The sequence below is a fragment of the Crocodylus siamensis genome, chromosome 5 (assembly GCF_052110815.1).
Source record: "Crocodylus siamensis isolate JL-2025a chromosome 5, ASM5211081v1, whole genome shotgun sequence".
Lineage (NCBI taxonomy): Eukaryota > Metazoa > Chordata > Crocodylia > Crocodylidae > Crocodylus > Crocodylus siamensis.
Genome location: NC_143399.1, coordinates 53,882,955 through 53,905,201, shown reverse-complemented (window position 1 = coordinate 53,905,201; position 22,247 = coordinate 53,882,955). Strand labels below are relative to the sequence as shown.

Below are 22,247 nucleotides of genomic sequence, written 5' to 3'. Positions count from 1 at the left end.
AGGTGATGAGGAAAAGGCAAGCAGTAGGGCAGGCAGTGGTGGGGCAGGTAATAGTAGGGCAAGTGGTGGGGGAAGCAATGGGGGGGATCAAGCGGCTTTACCCCTGCTCCTTGCCCCTTGACACCTTGCCGTCCGTTGTCTGTCCCCCTACCACTTGCCCTCCCCTGCCCCCCCCCCACAACTTCAGGCCTTCTGTCTCTCCTTCCCCCAACTCTGCAGGCTTGGGGCCCCATAGCCTGTCCCCCACAGCAGCCTCTGGCCTCACTGCCTCCCAGTCCCACATTTACCTTTGCTCTGCTCCAGCCTTGGGCAAGAGCATGGCCCCAGCCCAGCTCATAGCACCAGTGGTGGCATTGCAGCTGCAGCCCCAAATCTGGGCTGAAGACAGAGGGAAGGGAGGCAGGGGTCCTGAGGCTACAGGGCATGAGGGGAGATGGGGGGGAAGAGAGGTCAAGTGGCCCAAGGCTGTGGGGGACAGAGGCTGCAAGGGGAAGACAACACCTGTGGCATGGGCCCAAAAGCTGCTTACCCCCTTACTGCCTTGTATTTGAATCCAGAATGAGAGGCTTCCCCCAGCTATGTTAAATAGCGGGAAAACCTCATCTTGGATTTGAATAAGTATAGTATTTTAAGTTGCATTTTACAACTTGCAAATTGCATACTCATCTCTCACTTAACATCAAATTCAGCAGCATAAGGAATGGCTTTCAGTCAACCCACTCAAGGAAGGGAAAAGGGAATGCTTGGGCTGAAGGCAAACAGCATTTTAATTAGCTCAGGTTTGCTCCTTGTTTCCCTCATCCTCAGGTGGGATAAAAACCATAGTCTTTGTCAAAATCCTCCAACAGTGCAGCCTTATCTTCACTAGGAGAAAAGGGTTCATTTTTAACTCAAGTGAGACACCTCAAGGTAAAATCCTAGCAAAGGCAAGTCAATCATTAGTTTTCACACATGTGAACAGGTCAAGGTAAAGAGTAGTCTTTAGACTGAAAACTCATTAGCTTGAGTTACCTACTTCCCCCTTAGCCAAGAAACAGTCTCCAACCTAGTCTACAGGCATCTGTTGGTAAAGCTAGGTCAGTCAGGTGAAATAAGGTGAGATTTGTGACTAAGAGCTACATCTGCAAAAGCCCTCCATAGACTTAGGCACACTGGCAACACTGCACATTTGCTGGTCTAGCTGAGTTTTGCTGGGGGGTGGAATCAACTATTCCAGTTTTGCTGACATCCACCCTGGGAGCACTCTGCCTGTAAGGCACACTGGTAGCGCGACACCAGCGAGGAGTTCCCAGCACTTAAGTAATTCCAGTAAAACTTACTGCTTTTGAAAGGCATGTAGGGATTAGTCTGGCACACAGGCCCCAAGTGAACTAGCACTTAAGCACATATTTAACTTTAAACAACTTAATTGTCCTACTTAATCCACTGGGACTTCTCTTATGCTTATGCATATTGTTGAGCTTCAGTACCTCATAGGATTAAGTCCCCTGTGGTAGTAAGATAAATGCTCACAATCCGTAAAAACAGATGGTGATGGCTGGGGGAGCGGACTGGGGGAACAGGCACCAGGAATTTTAAAAAGCACACTTCAGATAAAAAATAACTGTCCTCCCATACAATATAGTGACTAACTGAGACTAGAGAAGAAAACATGGGTCCTCCCCCCAATTTTGTGATCTCAGCAAGAGTTTACAACATAGCTAGGTTTGCCATTTCCAATTGAAGAGCTTGATCATACAAGATGTTAAATACCCTAGTGAAAATAGGGTGGGCCTTCAAATATGAATCTGACTTTCAGCTTTGTGAACAGTCCTTACTGGTCTTAGATGGATGCTGAAGTTCAGAGTGCCCTGAAAGATCAAGTTCTCAGTCAGATGGTATCTCATTACTCTTAGGATGGGAAATTTTTATTTGGGATGTTAGTGAAACTAAGACCTATAAACAAGGGGAGGGGGAATATAGTTGTATTGCCCACCTCCAGGTTACAATAACTGCAAGTAACGTGTAATAAAGTAGAAGTATGATTTGTGGACATTTATTTTTAAAGCTTACTACTGTATCTTAGAATGCAAACACAATTCCTCTATTTCCTATTTCCAAAATGAGAAGTGGGTCCCCATTTCCCCTCCCAGGAGGTATGGAGCAGCCAGATTTCTCTCACAGGCCTGGAGTGAAATCCTGAAGATGATGGGCGTAGCACAGGGGCAGGCAATTATTTTGGGTGGAGGGTTGCTTACCCAGTTTTGGCAGGCTGTCATGGGCCGCATGGGTAGCCCTGCCCTCTGGTCACCATCTTGGGACCAATGTCCCAAGGCCAGCACTGGTGGGGCCCAAAGTGGGGAACAGGCTTGCAGAGGTCTGTGGAGCTGGGCTGGGCTGCACCAGCAGGGAGAGGGGGGAGCTGGCCTGGCTCCATAGAGCCCCTGCTGGCTGGGACCCCATGCTCCTGCCACCCTGCTCTGGGCCCCGCCAGCACTGGCCCCGGGACACTGGTACAGGCCCCGTGCTCCTGCTGGCTCCTGCACCTGTTCACTCCCAGTGCCCCCCAGCCCTACGGTACAGGTGGGGGGCAATGAACAGCCCCAAACCCCTGCTCGCCAGCAGGGAAGAAGCTGGTGGTGAGCATGGGGAAAAGCAGCCCCTCGCCCGCCCCATGACTGGTGCTCCCTGCTGCAGGTGCTCACAGCCCAGGTGAGGCTGTCTGGAGAAGGCACAGGCAGCCCCACGTGGGCTGCAAGCAGCTACAGTGTGGGGTGTCAGCCACAGGGTGAGTGAAGGGCCGCTTTTCTTTGTGCTCAGCACCAGCTTGTAACCTGTCCCCGCTGCCAGCCTGGGCTCTGCACTGGCTCCGGGCTTGTCCACAGGCGGCAGCAGCTGCAGCCCCCCCACTTTCCCACTGAGCAGTGGTGGCTACTGCTGCCCACCTGGAGCTCATGTGCTGGGCAGCCCAGAGGCGACAGTGTCAAACGCCACCTAGTGTGGCAAGCGGGGGTGCTGCAGCTGCTGTCGCCACACGCAGCCCCAGTGGGCAAGCCCCAAGCCAGCATGGGGCCCAGGCCAGCAGCAGGGCTGTGTTACAAGGTGGTGCTGAGTGCGCTGGGGTGGGAGGGAAGCAGCCCCTCCCCCGCCCCATGGTCGGCACCCTGCACTGCAGCCGCTTGCAGCCCGCACAGGGCTGTCTGGGGCAGGCACAGGCAGCCCCACATAGGCTGTGAGCAGTTGCAGTGCGGGGCACCAGGCATGTGGTGGGGGAGGGGCTGCTTTCCTCTGTGCCAGGGGACAAGCTGAGTGCGGGGTGGGAGAGAAACAGCCCCTTGCCCGCCCCGTGGCCAGGGTTCCCTGCTGCAGCTGCTCGCAGCCCATCTGGGGCTGTCCTGAGCAGGCACAGGCAGCCCCACGTGAGCAGCAAGTAGCTGCAGTGAAGGGAACTGGGCACAGGGCAAGCAGGAGGCCGCTTTTTCCCAGGCTCCTTCCCTGTCCGGGGTCCTCCCTTGCCCTTCCACCTCCTTACCTGCGGTTCCAGCCTGGGGCAGCCATGTGCTGGGGCTTCCAGCTTTGGGGGCAGGGCTGGGCGGGCCCTGAAGTTGTGGGAGCCCACCGGGCTTCCCCTGGGTCCTACTGCCCCGGTCATCTCATTTTTGACAGGAACCAAGGGCAGATAAATATTAATTTTCTAAATTTTTTAGGGGTGCTGCGGGCTGAATAGAATGGCCTCACAGGCCAGATCCAGCCTGCAGGTCATAATTTACCCCCCACAGGCATAGAAGCACCCCTCACATCCAGGATATATCGTAGAAGCAATTAAGGTCTTTTCAGACTAAGATAGCTGAAACTGTGGGAGTCACAGCTAAAAACTAAAGCCACATGCAACACATATCAGGAACTGAGTTATGTCAGCTTCTGAATACAAATACACGTGGCTGGGTATTGTTTTGGCTAGGGCATCCATGCATGAGAGAAGCAGTTTGATGCACCACAGAAGCAGAGGGAGAAAAAAGCAGAAGAGAAGGACATTTGTAGCACAAGAAAGCTAAAAAAAAGAGCTTTCTAGCTAGAGCACTGGGTGGAAAAGAGGCTTGGAGCACCAAGTAAGGAAACTGCTTCCTTTTTAATGTCTCTTATGCTCAGAGAAATAGGATTCGGTGCACATTCTTCATAAATAAGCAGAACTATATCAAAGCAGGGCATAACAAGCTATTTCTGTGCCCTGGATGACAGTGGCACCCTTCTTGTGTCCCCTCTGAATTGGTACCTACCCGTATGCTGCTATATCAAAAAAGCATGCCACTGTATCAAAGAAACACTTGACTATCATCAATTTTTCCTCTTATGAAAAGTGATCCATGAGACCTTATTGGCTCATCTTTGGGATTAAAAGGGTTACATTATAAGTAGCTAAATGTGTCACTGCAAGTTTATAAGGCTCTCCCTGAAAGTTAACAAGGTCAGGAAAAATCAAAAGAGGAGGACAAAAACTGTCTGGTAATTTTCAACACTTAATTTTTCTTTCCCGATTTTAAGAAGTCATAACTTCTTACCTGCAGCACAAAAATAGTTTAAGAAAACAACCACTGACTTGCAGCTCCCTGCAACATCTCACACACATAGGACATAAACAGCCAATCCCCACTGCTCCTCTTCTCACTGCATCTAGAAACTGCAAGCGTTCTCATGTTCCTACCAGGATATTCTGCATGGTTTATGATATCCTTTTAAACGTGAAAAAGCTTCGGTCCTTTGTTCTAGGTGACAGGCCAATAAACAAACCCACATGGCAGGAATACTGAAGCCTTCTCAGTTAAACGGCCTTTTGTGCAGCTGAGAGAGTTCCACAGAGAAAAGGTATTTAAGGAGACCCTGCTTCCGCTATCACTCCATGGCTTGGCACCAGCATCCTCTAGCTAGAACCCAAAGCAAATAGAGGAGGAGGAGGAGGAGGACGAGGAAGACGGGTGGCCTGTCAGGGTAAATTGAACTGCACCAAACAGCCCTTTCTTATGCTATCGCTGAAAGGGCTGGCAATGCACAGTGGCCTCTTTCAGAACAGATCCCAAAGCAGGGAAACATTAAAGTGGTTCTTTCAGTGGGAACTCTTTTCATCAATCTGTTTTTGTTTACAGTCGTCTCAGAAAGGATGGGAAGAAAGTGCTAAGAGGAGGCACAGAATAATTGTGTATTGTGTTAATTTCTTCATTTCTTACTTTGTTAGAATGTAGGCGCTCAATGAAGGCATTAAGACCCATCCACTTTACTAATGAGTTTGAGTTTAATAGTCCTGCATTGTATGTGTTTTGGCTAGAAGATTACTCATTTCCAAGGGCACACTTTGCACACTGTACAAGAGGCTGCATCATATCTTCCGACTCAAGTCTGCAGTCTTATTAATGTGATTTAATGAGTCATTGCCATGGGATAACTATTTGATGGCCTATACCAACAGAAGCTGATGATCTCAAGTCCAATTGCCTATTGCTTAGGTATACAATGCACTCAGTCAAAAACAGTTCCCTTGCGGGCAACCACAGAAGAAAAGCCCAAGACTACATGCTTATAAAGACCTAACTACCCTCTTATCCCTTTCGAAGTCTATAAGTATATAAGGGGGGGGGTGTGCATCAGGATCTGGGAGAACAGTTTTTCACCAGGGCTCCCCAAGGGATAACTAGGTCCAACAGCCACAAACTTGTAGAAGGCCAATTCAGACGCAATAAGGAAAAATTTCTTTACACTCCATGTCCAAGGTCTGGAACAGACTCACCCCGAAGGTGGTGCAAGTACCTACTCTGGACTCATTCAAAAGGTGTTTGGATGTTTATCTTGCTGGGATCATTTGATCCCTGCAGACTTCCTGCTTTTGGCAGGGGAGCTGGACTTGATCTCACAAGGCCCCTCCAGCACCTAATGTTTATGAAATCTATGAAATCAGGGTTGAAGCATATTTTTGTAGCACTGGGCAAGTCTGGCCTGTATGTTTTGTGGCTAAAGGCCTTCACTGGCTAGAGATGTCAATCTACAATTTTTTATGAGCATCAAAATCACTTTTAAATATTTATTTAAGTAGGAATAGGGAACAAAAGATTTGCATGCATAAGTAAATATATGTGTGTAGAAGCTATGAGACTTGCAATCAGCAATTTTTCCTCTTTTTGTCTGGAGTCACTCTTTGCAAAAAAAAATAAAATAAATAAAGGCAAAAGAAAATGTCTTATCATTTGATCAGTTCAATACCAGAAAGAGATAATGAATGTTGCAGAATTTCTGTACAACTTTAGAAACCTCTACCACTTTCCTCTGGAACGTTGGGTCTTCAGTTAGGAAATCAGATCAAATGCTTGTTTATATTGATATAGTTAATATGACTAAAAATTTTTCAGTGTAGCAAATATGTTATGTAGGTATGCCAGGCAAGTGAAAGAAATGAGTTGCACTAGTGCAGCTAGGATTTCAGACTAATACAACTATAGTTGTTGTTGGTAGGGGAGAGTTCCTAAGCAGATGCAAGTCATTAGAGGTTACTATTTAATAGGGCTGCGTGAAGCTTCGGTCCCTGATTCGATTTGGCGGAGATTCGGCCCAATTTGGCAGCCAAATCGCCGAATCCGAATTGAATCAGGAAACCCTTTAGTCTCTCCAAATCGAATTGGAACCCTCTGAATCAATTTGGAGAGATTTGAAAAGATTTGGAGATTTGGACAGACACAGCTTTAAACGTTTTTTCTACGTACCTCAAGATAGCAGGTGGCTGTGATGCTGGGGTGGATGGAGTGTCCCACAGGAGCATGGGGGGCTCCCCAGTGTGCTCGGCAGCAGACCCAGATGTGGACCAGAAACACTTCCGGTCCACTTCCAGGTCTGTCGGGGAGCCTGCAGGGGCCACCCTTGTGCCCCCCCAGCTTGGTGACTGGTGCCTTTGGGGGGGCACCTGGGGTCCCTCCATGGCTGATCACCAAGCGGGGAGGGTCCAGCGCGCTCCCTGGTGGACCCGGGAGTGGACTGGAAGTACTTCTGGTCTGCTTCTGGGTTCGCCACCAAGCACACAGGGGGGACCCCACCATGCCCCTGTGGGACGCTCCAGCTGCCCCAGCATTGCAGCGTTCACAAGCTGCTCCTGGTACGTTGAGGTATGTAGAAAAAACATTTAAAGCTGTGTCTATGGTCAAATTGCTGATTCTCTGAATCAGCATCAAAACTTCAGATTCGGATTCGCCCGAATTGAATCAGGGACAGTGATCCAAATCAACGCATCAAATCACTGTCCCTGATTCAGGCCAAATCCAAATCTGAATTGAATATCGCCTGTTTCGCACACCCCTGCTATTTAATGACATTTTGCTGATCAGCGTCTTCTTGCTTTCTAGGAGGAAGTTAAATGCACTGATAGATTATGAAAGTAGCTCTAATAGCAATACATACAAATAGTAATGTATATAAATAAAAGCTTGCATCTCTTAGAGATCATGTTACACTTCATGTTGGGAATGCTATGGAAAAATAGTTATTTTTCAAAATCTATTTATTGGGTGGCTATTATTGAAAACTTTGGCAGACATGTTAATTTGAGTAATTTTGCATACACTCCGCTTTCCACTTTAGATCCTTTTTATATTACTATTATTTAATACTTGCATTGTGGAAGCACCAAGTTGTCCCAGAGAAAGTGTCTAAGTAATACAAGGCTGTCAATGTCCATTCTATTTTAATCAGCATTTATAATAATTTTAAAATGTGCAAATCCAAATTCTTCTTTTGACATGAATGGACTGTAAGGTGGATAGAAAACTGGCTGAATCATTGGGCTCAGAGGGTAGTAGTCAATGACTGGCTCCAAGTCTAGCTGGCAGCCAGTGTCAAGTAGAGTGCCCCAGGGGTTGATCCTGGGGCTGGTTTTGTTCAATATGTTCATCAGTGACCTGGAAGATGGGATGGAATGCACACTCAGCAAGTTTGTGGATGACACCAAGCTGCAGGGAGTAGTGGACACGTTAGAAAGTTAGGGCTAGGATTCAGTGAGACCTTGAGAAATTGGAGGATTGGGACAAATGAAATCTCATGAGGTTTAATAAGGACAAATACAAAATCCTGCACCTAGGATGGAACAATCCCATGCACTGGCACAGGCTGGGGACTGACTGGCTAAGCAGAAGCTCTGCAGAAGGGGGCCTGGGGATTACAGTGGACAATAAGCTGAATACGAGCCAATAATGTGCCCTTGTTACAAAGAAGGCTAACAGCATACTGGGCTGTATTAGGAGTAGGATCATTGCCAGCAGACCAAGGGAAGCAATTCTTTTCCTCTATTCAGCACTGATGAGGCCACATCTAGAGTACAGTGTCCAGTTTTGGGCCCCCTACTACAGAAAGGATGTGGAAAAATTGGAGAGAGTCCAGCAGAGGGCAATGAAAATGGTTGGGAGGCTAGGCACATGACTTATGAGGAGAGACTGAGGGAACTGGGCTTGTTTAGTCTGGAGAAAAGACTGATGAGGGATTTAATAGCAAACTTCAATTACCTGAAGGGTGGTTACAAAGAGGCTGGAGTTAGACTGCTCTCAGTGGTGGCAAATGACAGAACAAGGAGCAATGGTCTCAAGTTGTGGCAAGGGAAGTTTAGGTTAGATATTAGGAAGAATTTTCTTTCTAGGAGGGTAGTAAAGTACTGGAACAGGTCACCAATAGATGTGGTAGAATCTCCGTCCTTGGAGGCTTTTAAGACTCAGCTAGACAAAGCATTGGGTAGAATGATATAGCTGGGGATAGTCCTGCTTTTAGCAGTGGGTTGGACTAGAGGACCTCCTTTCAACCCTAATTTTCTATGACATCGTGCAACAAATTTCAATTGATTCAGTTGACACAGTTACATTCTGTCTCTGGCAAAATTAATCAGCTTCAGAAAACCATCACTATTCATGGCAACTCTCAGAATTATTCCTCATTTTATACTCTTTTGTTGCTTTCCTGTCTAGTTTCTGAAATCATATTTGTGCCTTGATTTCTTGGGTCAAGCTAATTACTTATCTTTTTAAACCAATTCTCTAGTTTTCTCCAGAGGCTCTTTCTTCAGGTTTAACTGATACTATTATAAATTATTCATTCTCCGTTGGGATATTGTGGGATTTCAGACAAGGTTTGGTAAACCTTGTTAAAAACAATATTTTCACCGGATTAAATTCTTGCTAACTGCCTCTCATTTTCTTTCTCTCTGGTGCCCTTTCTTCCTGAAGCTTTTCCATGCATACATGACATTTTGGCTCATATTTTAAAATCCATGACTATGTCACAATAATTTCATGCCAGCTTAAAAATCTATGAGCATGACACTAGCTTCTAGCAGGCAGTAGGAGTATTTCTGGCCCAAACTCCTCTAAGAATTTCCGGTCTTGCTTTGATAAAAGGAGGCAGAGATACTGACTCTATTCCCTTGTCTATGAAATATATGAAACTGACATTAGGGCTGGAAGGGATCTCAAAAGATCATTTTGTCCAGCCCCCTGCCGCAGGGACAGGAAGGCATCTGCGGCCAAAGGATCCCAGCAAGATAAGCATCCAAACATTTCTTGAAAGAGTCCAGAGCAGGTGCCTACACAACCTCTGGAAGGGGTTTATTCAGGCCTTGGGGGCTCAGACAGTAAAGAAGTTTTTCCTTATGCCCAGCTTAAAACGGTTTTGGAGGAGTTTGTGACCATTGGCCCTTGTCATTCCTTGGGGCACTCTGGTGAACAGGCGTTCCCTCAGATCCTGATGCACACCCCTTATGTACTTATAGGCTGCTACCAGGTCACCTCTGAGCCTGCGCTTTTCCAGGCTGAAGAGTCCCATGGCTCTCAGCCTCTCTTCATAAGGCCTGCTCTCTTGCCCTCTGATCACGTGCATGGCTCTCCTCTGGACTCTCTCAAGCTTCTCCACGTCCTTTTTAAAGTGTGAAGCCCAGAATTGGATGCAGTACTCCAGCTGCAACCTCACCAAGGCTGAATACAGTGGAAGGTTGACATCCTGAGATTTACTTGAGAACTATCTATAGATGCAAGCCAGAGTTTTGTTTCCTTTACCAGTTATGACATCGCATTGGTGGCTCATGTTCGTCTTGTGGTCAGTCATAACCCCCAAGTCTTTTTCAACCATGGTGCTAGTGAGCGTAGCACTGCTGAGCCTATAAGGGTGCTGTGGGTCCCCCTCTCTCCTCTGAGGTGGGGCACTTTTCATTTGTCAGTATTGAATATCATCAGGTTTATATCTGTCCACTTTCTAAGCCTATCCCTGTCAGCCTGGATCACCAACCTATCCTCAGGTGTAGATGCTCTTCCCCAAAGTTCAGTGTCATCGGCAAACTTGACCACTCCACTTCTGACACCAGTGTCCACATCGTTAATAAAGGCATTAAAAAGTGAACAGGTCCAAGGATGGAGACTTGGGGGGCAGCACTGGTCATGGAGCACCATGATGATTCACTTCTGTTGACTACCACGCTCTGGGTCTGGCCTCAGAGCCAATTCCCTAGCTGTCGCACTATGATGTAGCCAAGGCCACAGTTGGCCATTTTTTCTATGAGGAGATCATGGGACACCAGATCAAAGGCTTTTTTAAAGTCCAGATATATGATGTTAATCCCTTCTCCCTTATCCAGGTGATATGTCACCTGGTCACAGAAGGAACTAAGATTGGTCAGGCAAGACATACCCACAACAAACCCATGCTGACTGTCCCTCAGGATGTTGCCATCAGCCAGTTTGTCAAGAATGGTTTCTTTGATGATATTTTGCAGAATCTTTCCTGGGATTGAGGTCAAGCTGATTGGCCTGTAGTTCCCCAATTCTACTTTTCTCCCTTTCTTGAAGATGGGCACCACAATGGCCTTCTTCCAATCTTCAGGTACTTCACCTGAGCACCACAAATTCTCAAATATCCTTAACAGTAGCTGGGCTATGACGCTGGCCAGCTCCTTAAGTACTCTGGGGTGCAACCTGTAAGGACCAGTTGACTTGAAGGTGTTCAGCCTGTCAAGGTGTTTCTTTACAAGGTCTACACCGATGCTGGGCATAAATTCACCCTCACCATGGCCACCTCACATCATGCTAAGCAGGGTGGTCCCTTTGGCCTGATGAAAAACTGATGCAAAGTACCCATTAAGCAGGTTAGCTTTTTCCTGTGTGTCAGTTGTCAGTTCTCATATTTGGGTTAGCAGGGGTCCAATGTTACCCTTGCTATTCTTCCAACTCCCCACATATCTGAAAAAGGACTTTTAATTGTCCTTGGTATGTGTAGCCAGTTGGAATTCGGTTGCAGCCTTGGCTTTCCTGGTTCACTCCCTACAGGTATGGACCAGTGCAGAATACTCCTCCTCTGTGGTGATTCCCGTCTTCCATCCTTTATAAGCCTCTCTTTTTAGGCGTAGGAGGTTCATGAGTTCCCTACTGAGCCAAGAGGGTTGATGTGCCCTTGTGCTACCTTTCCTCCGAGATGGGATAGACATTCCCTTGTGCTTTCAGGATCACTCCCTTAAGGAACAATCAACTCCTCTTGGACTCCCTTCCTGTTGAGTCATGGCCCCTTAGGGCCTTGACAACAAGCTTCCTGTGCTTATCAAAATCAGCTTTTCTAAAGTTTAGGACTTCTGACTGACTTAGTTCTCTGTAAATAACTACTTCGAATATCAGATATTAGTATCGGAGAGGAAATGAAGCCATCATTTTGCACTCCAGCCCCACAGTACTCTAACCAGACAAAACCACAGCCAGGTAATGCCCTGTGGCGGTGCTCCTTTCTTTACATTTCTAGGCTCATTGCAGCAGAAGCAACTGCCATAGGAGCTCCAGGAGTATATCTGCTAAATATTTAAAAGCATCTTTATTTGCATGAGTTTCTTAAACTGAATATAGATACCTATGTTTCCAATAGTGTCAATCACTCAGCACTATTTCAGCATGGATCATCCTGAAAGTTCAACCCATTGTCAACTTCTATTGGCTCTGATTAGGACCCAAAGGAAGCCCTGTGCATGGGCCGAGCTTTTGATGCTATGCTTTATCTTAGTGTAACTTAATACAGGGTCCTAAACATTCCTTCATTTTATGTTCACTTTTCCTTGAGGCCTTGAGTCCTATTATGGCTTTAATTATCATAACTGCACTGATATCCACACCTATGATTCATTTCCAGTCTTTTCTAGCAAAGATACACACAAGCAGATACTAACATCTGAATGGTTCCCAAGGTTTTGATACTGATATCCCATAAGATGGAGTCTTTATGAATTGGGAATGAAATTCTGTGTTCTACCTTTAGGGTTGCATTTATGGAAATTAATTTGCATCAGAAGCCAAGAATTTAGCTGTTGGTTTTTAATACTGGCTTGTCTTACTCTATTTTACTGTTTTCAAAGGTATGTCATTATTGATTATTTGTTCTCAATATGCATAAATACTTAACATTTCCTGTGTTTTAGCAGCTGAAAAATCAGAATCTTAGAGAAGTAGGGCTGGAAGGGACCTCAGAGGTCTTTTAGTTCAAGACCCTGCCTGAGGCAGGATCATCCCTATCCAAACCATCCTATACAATCCATAATCTAAACTCTATATAAGACTACCATCAACCCTGACAACTCAGACCTAACACAAGACCTACCTGCTGCAAGTAAAGCAGGAGAAACACAGCAGCCAATATCCTGCTTCTATGAAATGTTGACAATATGTTGTGAAGAGATCCCAGGTAGAGGGCTCTTGCAGTTCCACCTTTCAGTTACAGCAGTATGATTTTAGGAAGTTTTCCTGGCCATTCAATCTTTTTTTTTAATTAATTTAAAATACATGTTTTACTGTCTCTATTCTTTATAGCATTCACATTGCAATGCTTCTTGTTCAAATGTAATAGAGACTAGCACTTTTATGGATTTAAGTTCAGGGGTATTTTGTTTCTAAAATTTACCACTTTACAGCTCCCTATAGATTTGTCTTGTAGGATGTCAATCTCTGGCTTTGTCTCCACTACAAACACAATAGTGCAGGGACTACACTCACAACATGACTCAATTACAGGGACTGCTCTGTAATGGAGACAGACACTGTATTTTGTAACCAGTCTAAGGCGGTGGATGCATCAGGAATTGTGAGCTAGACAATCTGTTGGGTCTTGCATAATTTCCAAATATAGTTCATTCTCACAGCTCGTCTTGGTGGCTTGAGAGCATACTTCATACGCAGTCGTGTAATTCACTCAGTGTTTTTAAAATTAGGTTTTCATGTCTTTTTTTCCAGTTCCTTTATAAGTGTATGTTCTATTGCTGTCCTGCATTTTCCTGTAGCATGGATTGAAAGGGCTATATAAAGATCAAATAAAAATAATCTTATTTTCCCACGCCGTTTTGGCACTCTTGGCAGATACTTGGAAAAAAAACGCATTTCTGACAATGAACCACTAGGAACAAAAAGTCTTTTAAAGAAGAATAAAATTGAGCATGCATTTCCTCAGATACATTTACTCCCCCCACAAAAAACAAATACAGAGTTCACCCATACATTAACCCCTGCCAATCTTATCTGTTGTCAATGGATTGAAATGCAAAAGATTCTTCTTTGTCCTCACTGCCAGATAAGATTGTAATTTTCATCCTAATAAGCCATCTCCTAATCTCTGGCAGAAATTAGTAATCAGGAACATTGGAGACACCCATAAGCCTATGAGATGATGATTCTGCCAAACAGCAAGAAAAGGGATCTAACCCGATTTTAAAAGCTGCAGCTGATGAATTGATTCCATTACTCTCCTGAAACAAATCCAGTAAATGAAGGACAACGAACTCATTATGAGACTGCTTTCTAGGAAAGAGATACCTTTTAAAATTGTCTTTATTACAGCAGGTCTGGTTTAATTAACATTTTATTATTACAAAGAATAATAAAATACAAAAATAAGTGCCTAAATGTTAATTGGGTTATTATGCTTATCAGGAGGAAAGACAACTACAATTTCCATGAACAGGAAAGTCTAAGTTTAAATTCATGTTGGGGTATGTCACAAATTGAGATTCTCATTCCTGGTTTAAGTAAATATGCAGGAACTGGTAAAGTGCCGACATGGAAATACAGTTGCAATGGATTTACAATACTCCTTTAATTGGAGAACTTTTCCAGCAAAAAAGAGTCCAGTCACAGATGCTGCCCCTCTGGTGTTATCTAGATCTCACAGTTTTCATAGAGAAATAAGGCTTGAAGGAGCCCTCCAGCAGTTATCTAATCCAACTCCCAGCCTGAGACAGGACCATCCCTATCCATAATCTAAACTCTTCATCAACTCTCACACAAGACCTAACACCCTAACCTGCTACAGTTAAAGCAGGGAAACCATAGCAGCCAATGTCCTGCGTCTATAAAAGGTTGTTAATATACATTCAAGAGAACGCAGCGGAGGGCCCTACCCACCACTACAGAGGAAGGGAAAACCCCCCCACAATCCATACCAACCTGACCATGGGGTAAAATTTCTTCCTGACCTGAATATAGCAATTGGACTAACCCTGAGCAAAGAAGCAAGAACCCCAGTCCACATAGGCAATGTGTAGGGGGTGCATGGGGGTGCACATGCACCCCCTGAGAGTGCTGGTACCTCCCCTGAAAGCAAGTGCTCTCGGCTTAGGGCGGGGGGGGGGGGTGGCAGGCGGAGCGCTGGTGCCTCCCCACTACCCCCAGAAGTGCTGCTGGCACGTCCGGGTGTGCACTTCTGGGGTTGGCGCCTGGCTGCAGGGCAATCCCCCCCATGCCCCTGCTGCTACCTGCGGACAGGTCCCTGCTCGGCCTGCCCTCACCATTAATGTTTGCATTGCTGCCTGCTGGAGGTTGCAGTGCCTCCCCACCCCAGCCTCAGGAGGCACACATCACCTATGTCAGTCAAAATCCCAGCCTTGGCTGCAGCCAACACCCAATGCTTCTGAGGAAGGCTTAAAAACAACCTGACAAATGTAGCAGAAAGAAGAGAAGGGGGTAACCAGCAACTCTTCCTCTGCCAGCACCCCAAACCAAAACATTAAAGAGCTAAAATTTCAGGCTAGGTTTAGGGACATTATTCTCCAGCTGAAGAAGAAACCGGTCACGTCTACATGAGACCCTGACTGCACAGTAGCCTGATACTACTGCACAATAGCATTATGTGGCAACAACCGTGACACTACACTACTGTCCAGTAGTATTAGGCTACTGTTTGGTAGCGTCACAAAAAAGACATTCGTTGGCACTACTATGCAGTAACTTGGGTTACTGCAAAGTCATTTAGGACTTGTCTATACCAGTACTAAATGAATGCACAGTAATGACTGTACAACTAGTGTCTTATGTAGATGCAGCCACAAAGTGTTAGAAATGTCACCATGGATTTATTTGGCCGTAGGAAAGTACATGGTGCCTTTTAAACTGGTTATATTAAGGCTGGACCTTTTTTCCTCCTCTGAAATTAAAACATTCAGCTCTGAGTGGTTTTTTTAAAAGGTCTTTGACTATGCAGTAATGCCTATTTGCACAAAATGAAATATTTCAGTTCTCCCCGCATGTTTTTCCTTCACCAAAATAAAAGCTTCCCTCCTCCTCCCCCCTAGAGAGTAACTAATTTGCTGGCTTGGATAAATCTGTGATCTGTTCAGTGTGGCATTTAGCCAGATTTCAGAAGGGCCATAATTACTGGCAGATCAGCCAAATAAATTTGTTTTTAGAAATGGGGAACTGCAGAGCAGCAGGTCAATGGAATTTATATTTGTAGAGCTGTTTTATTATCCTCTTGTCTCCATAAATTTGTAAGCATAATCCATTCCATCTCAGCTAGGTTTTGAAAGTAGAAAGATACCATTATATTGTGTACCTTGCTCCAAACTGTGAAACTTAAGTGCTTGAGAAAACATCAACTTGTGATTATAAGCAGGAACTGAGAAACAGAACTTCTGGGTTTTGCTTCTGAATCTGCCATTGCTTCTGAATTTGCATCTGAACCTACACTACAAACTTTATAGTCATTTAATTTGCACAAACTTCAGTTTCCATCTGTGGTATGGATGTACTAATACTCAATTACTTCACAGGGATGTTGTGAGGCTTAATTAAGAGGTCTGCAAAGAGTTCTGAAATACAACAATGAAAGCTGCTATAAAGATGTTTTTTAAAATGTACAAACCAGGTTACAGATTTAATGTGCCTAAATTAATCTCTTACACTGCTTTGGAAAATTTCTAGCAGCATCAATTCTATTCAGTGCAGGTTGCTGCAGGGATATTTATACCTGCAGCTACTATTCATAGCCCTTTATGAGGCTGGTTAATTTGAAAGGGCTCTTTAAGAAATCAGCTGAGACTTAGCATCATTTCATGGAAGATACTTGATAAATAATTATTCTGATATTAGGCTTCAAGTTAAAATACCCTATGAAATTAAACAAAACCTCAAGTCTAGGAAATATAATCCCAGATGGTATAAAACCCGTTTTACTATATTTCATGAGCCAAAATCTTTCCAAAAGCTTGGACAGCTTTAATTTACCATCCACAGTAGACTTGGACAGTTTTCCAAAATTAAGTTTCCTCTCATACTGTTCAGACTTCTCCCCTCCCTACACAAACTTCCAGACCTGCACACTGGTTCATGCCAATAAGCGACTGCTCAGTGCTAAGACTGTGGTACTTCCAACTACTGGTGAAGTACAGAGTGCTGAACTATACTGGAGCTCATTTCCTCCCTCTGGGTAGTTAGGGAACCTGTAGCCAGTCATCTCCTGAATGCTTACATTTTCATATGAAAACGTGCATTTATTTAACGTTTACCTTTTCAATTTTCTCATCCAGCATTCTGAAGAATTCCTGTTGGCTTTCAGAGATGTGCATGCTGAAAAACATAAGGGAAAAATATTTCAGTATGCAGAAATATGTCTCTCTTTCAAATGAACACAGCCTTCCAGACTTGAGTCTCAGGTTTTAGGTTTCTAATGGAAAGCAATGGACTTTGTGCTTATCTATCTTTTGTCAAGAGTAACAACATCTGAGATAGAGTTAACCGTGTTAGCCTGAAGTCAGGAAGAAGGTAAGGTAGATTTGCACCTTAAGAGACTAACCAAATCAGAGATGTGGCATAAGCTGATGAAACATACAGCTGATGAAGTGAGCTTGAGCTCATGAAGGCATATGCTTTACATCTGATTTAGTTAGTCTCTAAGGTGCAAATTTACTGTGCCTTCAGTAATAAGTGCCATATCCAAAACGCAGAGAAACTGTCCTTTCAACCCCATAGCAGTGTCAGGAGTTAAATACCAAATATTGCTGAGTCAACAGGAGAAACACGCTGTGCGCTGCTTTTCAGGGTTGGCCCTCAGATAAACAAACAACCTGGTATCTTTTAGATCAGCAGAAGACCTGCAGTATTAATGCTACACACATTTAAGTTTTAGAAATGGTGTGTGTCAAGAGCAGACTGTGTTGCTTCAGCATCTATCCTCCTGTTTAATGCAGATTTCAGGACCTAATATTCATCTGCAAACTTCACAGGCAGTGGGTGGGCTATTAAAATACAGATGGAAACCTTTGGGCTAAAGTTAAAGATTTTTCCAAAGCTGCAAAGGGTATCATGAGACCGGTCAGATATTCACAGTGTGAAACTGCAGTTTGGTTTATAACTTTACAGATCTCACTGTAGAGCTCAGTCTTGCTATAGTCATGCTCTATGGTAAATAGTTGAGTATCTCTAGTACAAACTCATGTATTTTTTCCTTTGAGATGAGAGGTTTTCATTGCTATCTCAGAAGATGCTTAGCTACTTCCATTAACTCTGCAGCCCCAAAAGGCTCAGGGGTTAGTGATCCTATATTCTATATTAGTAAACAGGGTTAGGAAAATACTATTATTAGCTATCTATACAGCACTGGCAGTGTGCTCATGTGGTATAAGACACAAAAGAAGCCAAGCCCTACTCCAAGGGAAACTTACAGTATGGAAATACAGAGTGATCAGATGAATAAACAGGACAAGACAGCTCAAAGGATGGTATTTAAAGGGTTTTGTTGTTTGTTTGCATTTTAAATAGGCCTGATGAGGAAAGCATCTTTGCTGACATGATCAGGCCTCTCTGTGGAACTCAGAGAAGGAGTGAGATTTCAGGTGAGATTTGAATGAAAAGAAGGGCTATCAGGGTGTCTAGCACATTGGGGTGAGAGGACAATGATAGGCACTGAATGTAGCAGAAAAGAACAGCAAGAGGAGATAAGGGGAGAGCAGTGTAAATCTGATTCATGGTGTTAGGGGGGTACTTGGTAGCTGTGTTGGCCTGAGACAAAAAGACATAGCAAAAACTAGAACTTTTGGTTCCAAAATGATACCTTTTATTAAATCAACTGGAAAATTTTCCAGTTGGTCTAATAAAAGGTATCATTTTGGAACCAAGAGTTCTCGTTTTTTGTCTGTCATTCATGGTGTTAGACAGTTAAGGGACTCTCTGGGCATGGCTACAGATGACACATACTGCTTATTAGTCTAACAACACTGTGCAGTAGCATGGCGGTTAAAAACTGTGCTAATAGCCTACTGTGCAGTGTTATTAGCCTAATGTGCAGTAAGCATCACAAAATAACCATGCGCTGGTGCTCCTGCACAGTAACTCTAGTTACTGCACATTTAGTTAGTACTTCATTAAGCAAGTACTAAACTAAATGTGCAGTATCTAAGGTGTATCAATGAACGTGCAGACATGCCCTCTAAGTTGGTAGAACCACTATTTAAATAGCAGTAAAGCTGATTCAGATCACTGAATTCAACTTCCAGGTTTTCCTAGGTTCTCATTTTTTCCACCTAATCCTTTGACATATAACAAAATTAGTGCCTCCTCTAAATGCTCAGTGATACAGTGCATTTCTAGCAAAGCCAGGCATACTGTCTGTATTTACTTCTGGAATGAGCATACCCAGTTCTCTGCTTATGCTGATGCCCTGAATGAAAGATCAATTTGAAAGAGAAGTTCTTAGAGGAAAGCTAGAAGTTAAATTACAATCTAAATCAACTTACAGATCAACAGATCATTTAAAGGAGCGCATTTTAAAACATGAACATTGTCAATGTTTTAGAAATAAAGAAGAAAGGTTAGCTAACCTCATGACTCCAAACCATTTTCAGTAACTGAGGCCTTGCCAAACAAGCCATCTTCAATAAAGGCTAGCAAATTCTAGTCTCATACACTTAAACACTAACTTCTCTGTTAGAGATACAGCATGCACATCGTGTTAATGTAGGTAGAAGTGTGACACTGATTTGTAAAGTGATGTAGCAATTTAGCTCCAGCAGATAGCCTCTTTGACAGAGACAGCCAGAGTGAAGCAAATGCTTCCATACCTAGCTCTATGATAGAGAAGTTGAAATCCACAGCTCTTGAAATTTACAACTCTCAAAGTCTCAGCTTCTAGCACAACGGCAAAAGATGTTTTTAAGATTCACCTAGGATGTAATTTTCAGGAACACTAATTGGCAAAAAGTCTGTATTGCTATGTGGATAAAAAGTTCAAACAAATAGCTTGCCAGAGTGCTAGAATCACTGAAGATTTGCAAGTGTCACTGTTATAAGCCAGGAAAGCATATCTTGGCAATAAAATTAGGAGTTAGAGAGAGAATGCAGAAGGTGTATCCCTTTCTCAAGAAAATTCTTCTCACAAAATGAAACTTCTGTATAATCTTTTTATTTTGTGATCATTTTGTATTAAAGAACACATTTTGTATTAAAGAACAATAATCGTCATAACAGGACTTGATGGCACCTGGATGGATCTTCAAAGTTTCATTCTGATCTAATAAAAAAGAATTACTTCATAACTGAGAAATAATATTTTACAGAAATTTGGAGTACAAATCAGTACAATGGTATAAAATAATCTACCTCTTTTGTAATATCTCCTATGACCCCAAACCAGTAGAAATCTATTTATGTGAATAGTCTCTACATACTTGATGTAGACTATTAAACACGTGTAAAGGCAGATAAATACACTTTGCATGATCTAGTCTTCATTCCACAAAATCCAAATTTTGCTATGTAGCCATGATCTGTATGATTTCTTACATACTTCTTTCAACAAATACTTTTTAAAAGTTTTAATTTAGAATGCCTAGCCTAGTTCTGTTTTGTTTTTTAATAAGTATAAGCAACATTTTGTAAAAAGTGCAGGTTTTATAGAAAGGCTAATGCTATTTTCTGTAGCTACCCAACAGATAACAGTACATTTATTTTTGCAAAAGTGCAACTGAACTTGTCCATATGGGCCAAAGTATTATCTTTCAAAAATACATTTCTCTTTGGTAAATAGGAGCTAGATAGGCTTGATTTCTGCAAAAAAAAAAAAAAAAAATTAAAATACATGCTTGATTTAAAAAAAACTAAATTAGAAGCAACAAATCTATGAACTCTTCCTCCTTTGGAATACCTGGCTGACTAATTTTTCCCTTTTAACTCAAATTGGTTGGTGCCTAACTAGCAGCTTCTATTGCTCAGACTAGAGCAGGAGTGAGTAAAATACAGCCCACAGGCTGGATCTGGCATGCTAGCTGATTGGATCTGGCTTGCAGATGGGCACCCACCAATTGCATCTGGCCCAGCCCTTGGCTGACTCTGTTGTGCTTTGCATGGGGCCAGGTCCAGCCTGCTCCTGCCTGAGGCAATGAATGCTGTGCTCCCAGCCTCCTCCGCAGGAGGGCCCCAGCCCTGGCCAGTGGGCACAGCTTCAGGGCAGAGCTGCTGCTGCCACTGCTGCAGCCACCTGGGGGACTGCTGGGCTCCCCTGGTGTCCAGTGACTCCTTCTCCAGTCCCTGCTGCAGCACTGAAGGCAGGGAATACGGAGGGACAGCTGTGGCATTGAGGGGAGCGGGATGGAGGCAGGCTGTGCTTGCACCTTGCTTTGGTTCTGCTCATGCACGGCCCAGTGGGAGACTGCATGGATGGGGGGGAGCATGAAGGAGCTCGGCTGCTCACAAAGCCCTGCTGGACAGGCAGGTGGGGTGGGAGCAGCAGCAGCAGAAACAGGAGCCATTGTGGGCTCAGCTGAAGCCCTGTCAGGTAGGCATAGGACAGAGGCCAAGAGAGCTGGTGGCACTAGGCTTGGATCCCCATAATCCCCCTCCTAGGGGCTTCCCTTGCTGCCTCCTGGCAGCAGCTGCTTTCCCACCCCCTTGCAGCAAGCTGTGAGCCAGGCAGGCAGCGCTGATACCCCCTGCCCCCAGCTACGGAGGGTCTGGGCTCAGCCACATCAAAGAGCAGGCGGGGGTAGGGGGAAGCTGGGCTGGGGGACAGAAGCCTCCCACACATGCACACCCAACCCCCACATCCCCATTACATACCCACCCCCATCCCACACACATCATACACCCACCCCTCCCACACTCTCCACCCACCATACCCACATCCCCCACAGACATACCCACCCAACCACACACTCCTCCGACCACCCCCCATATATACCTCCCTCCTCCTCCCCCCTCAATATACAAGAGTAAAACTGTTTTTTGAGCTATTATGCAATCACCTCTATATACACTATACAAACTATATAGGGGGATGACCCAGTGAGTGATCTGATGAAAGAGGGCAACCTAGGTGACAGTGACCATGACACTATCTCTTTCATTGTCCATCAAAGGCCTGGGAAATCTGTCAATAAAGTACAAATTCTTGACTTCAAAAAAAACTGACTTCAATAATCTAAGGACTTTAGTGAGTAATGCCCTATGGATTGCAGGGAAACAGTGTGAATGAAGAGTGGTTGCTCCTCAAGGACATGATCCTCGGTGCACAGTTGTCCATACCTGCATGCAAAAAAGGTGGCACAGGGGCTGGGAGGCCATCTTGGCTCAATAGGAAAGCCGCAGATCTTCTGAAAAAGAAAAGGGAGGCTTACCAACGATGGAAGCTAGGAACTGGCCCCAAGGAGAACTACATAAGATTGGCCCACACTTGTAGGGGGCAGATTATGAAAGCAAAGGCTGTGATGAACTTCAGGTTAGCAACTGAAATCAAGAACAATAATAAGTCCTTCTATAGGTACATAGGTAACAGGAGGAAAACCAGTGGAAAGATGGGACCACTGCTCAATGCATCTGGACATCCGATCACTGACACCAAGGAGAAAACTGAACTCCTGAACAAATACTTTGCATCTGTATTCTACCGGTCTAAGAAAGATAGCCTGCCAAAAGCAAATATGACACAGAATAGTCACAGTAGGGATGATCACTTAACAACAGTCAATGTATAGC

The 22,247-nt window shown here is 44.4% G+C and overlaps 1 protein-coding gene across 2 annotated transcripts in view; it reads right to left on the bottom strand.

The window, feature by feature from the left end:
• C5H1orf21 (chromosome 5 C1orf21 homolog) overlaps positions 1 to 22,247 on the bottom strand; it is a 221,154-nt gene that overhangs the window by 6,385 nt on the left and 192,522 nt on the right. For both annotated transcript variants that reach the window (XM_090048257.1, XM_090048258.1), the window contains exons 5-6: positions 21,798 to 21,865; positions 16,790 to 16,850 (exon numbers count right to left, since the gene is read on the bottom strand). In XM_090048257.1, coding sequence (XP_089904383.1) covers positions 16,790 to 16,850; positions 21,798 to 21,865 — 129 coding nt within the window. The remainder of the gene's footprint in view (positions 1 to 16,789; positions 16,851 to 21,797; positions 21,866 to 22,247) is intronic.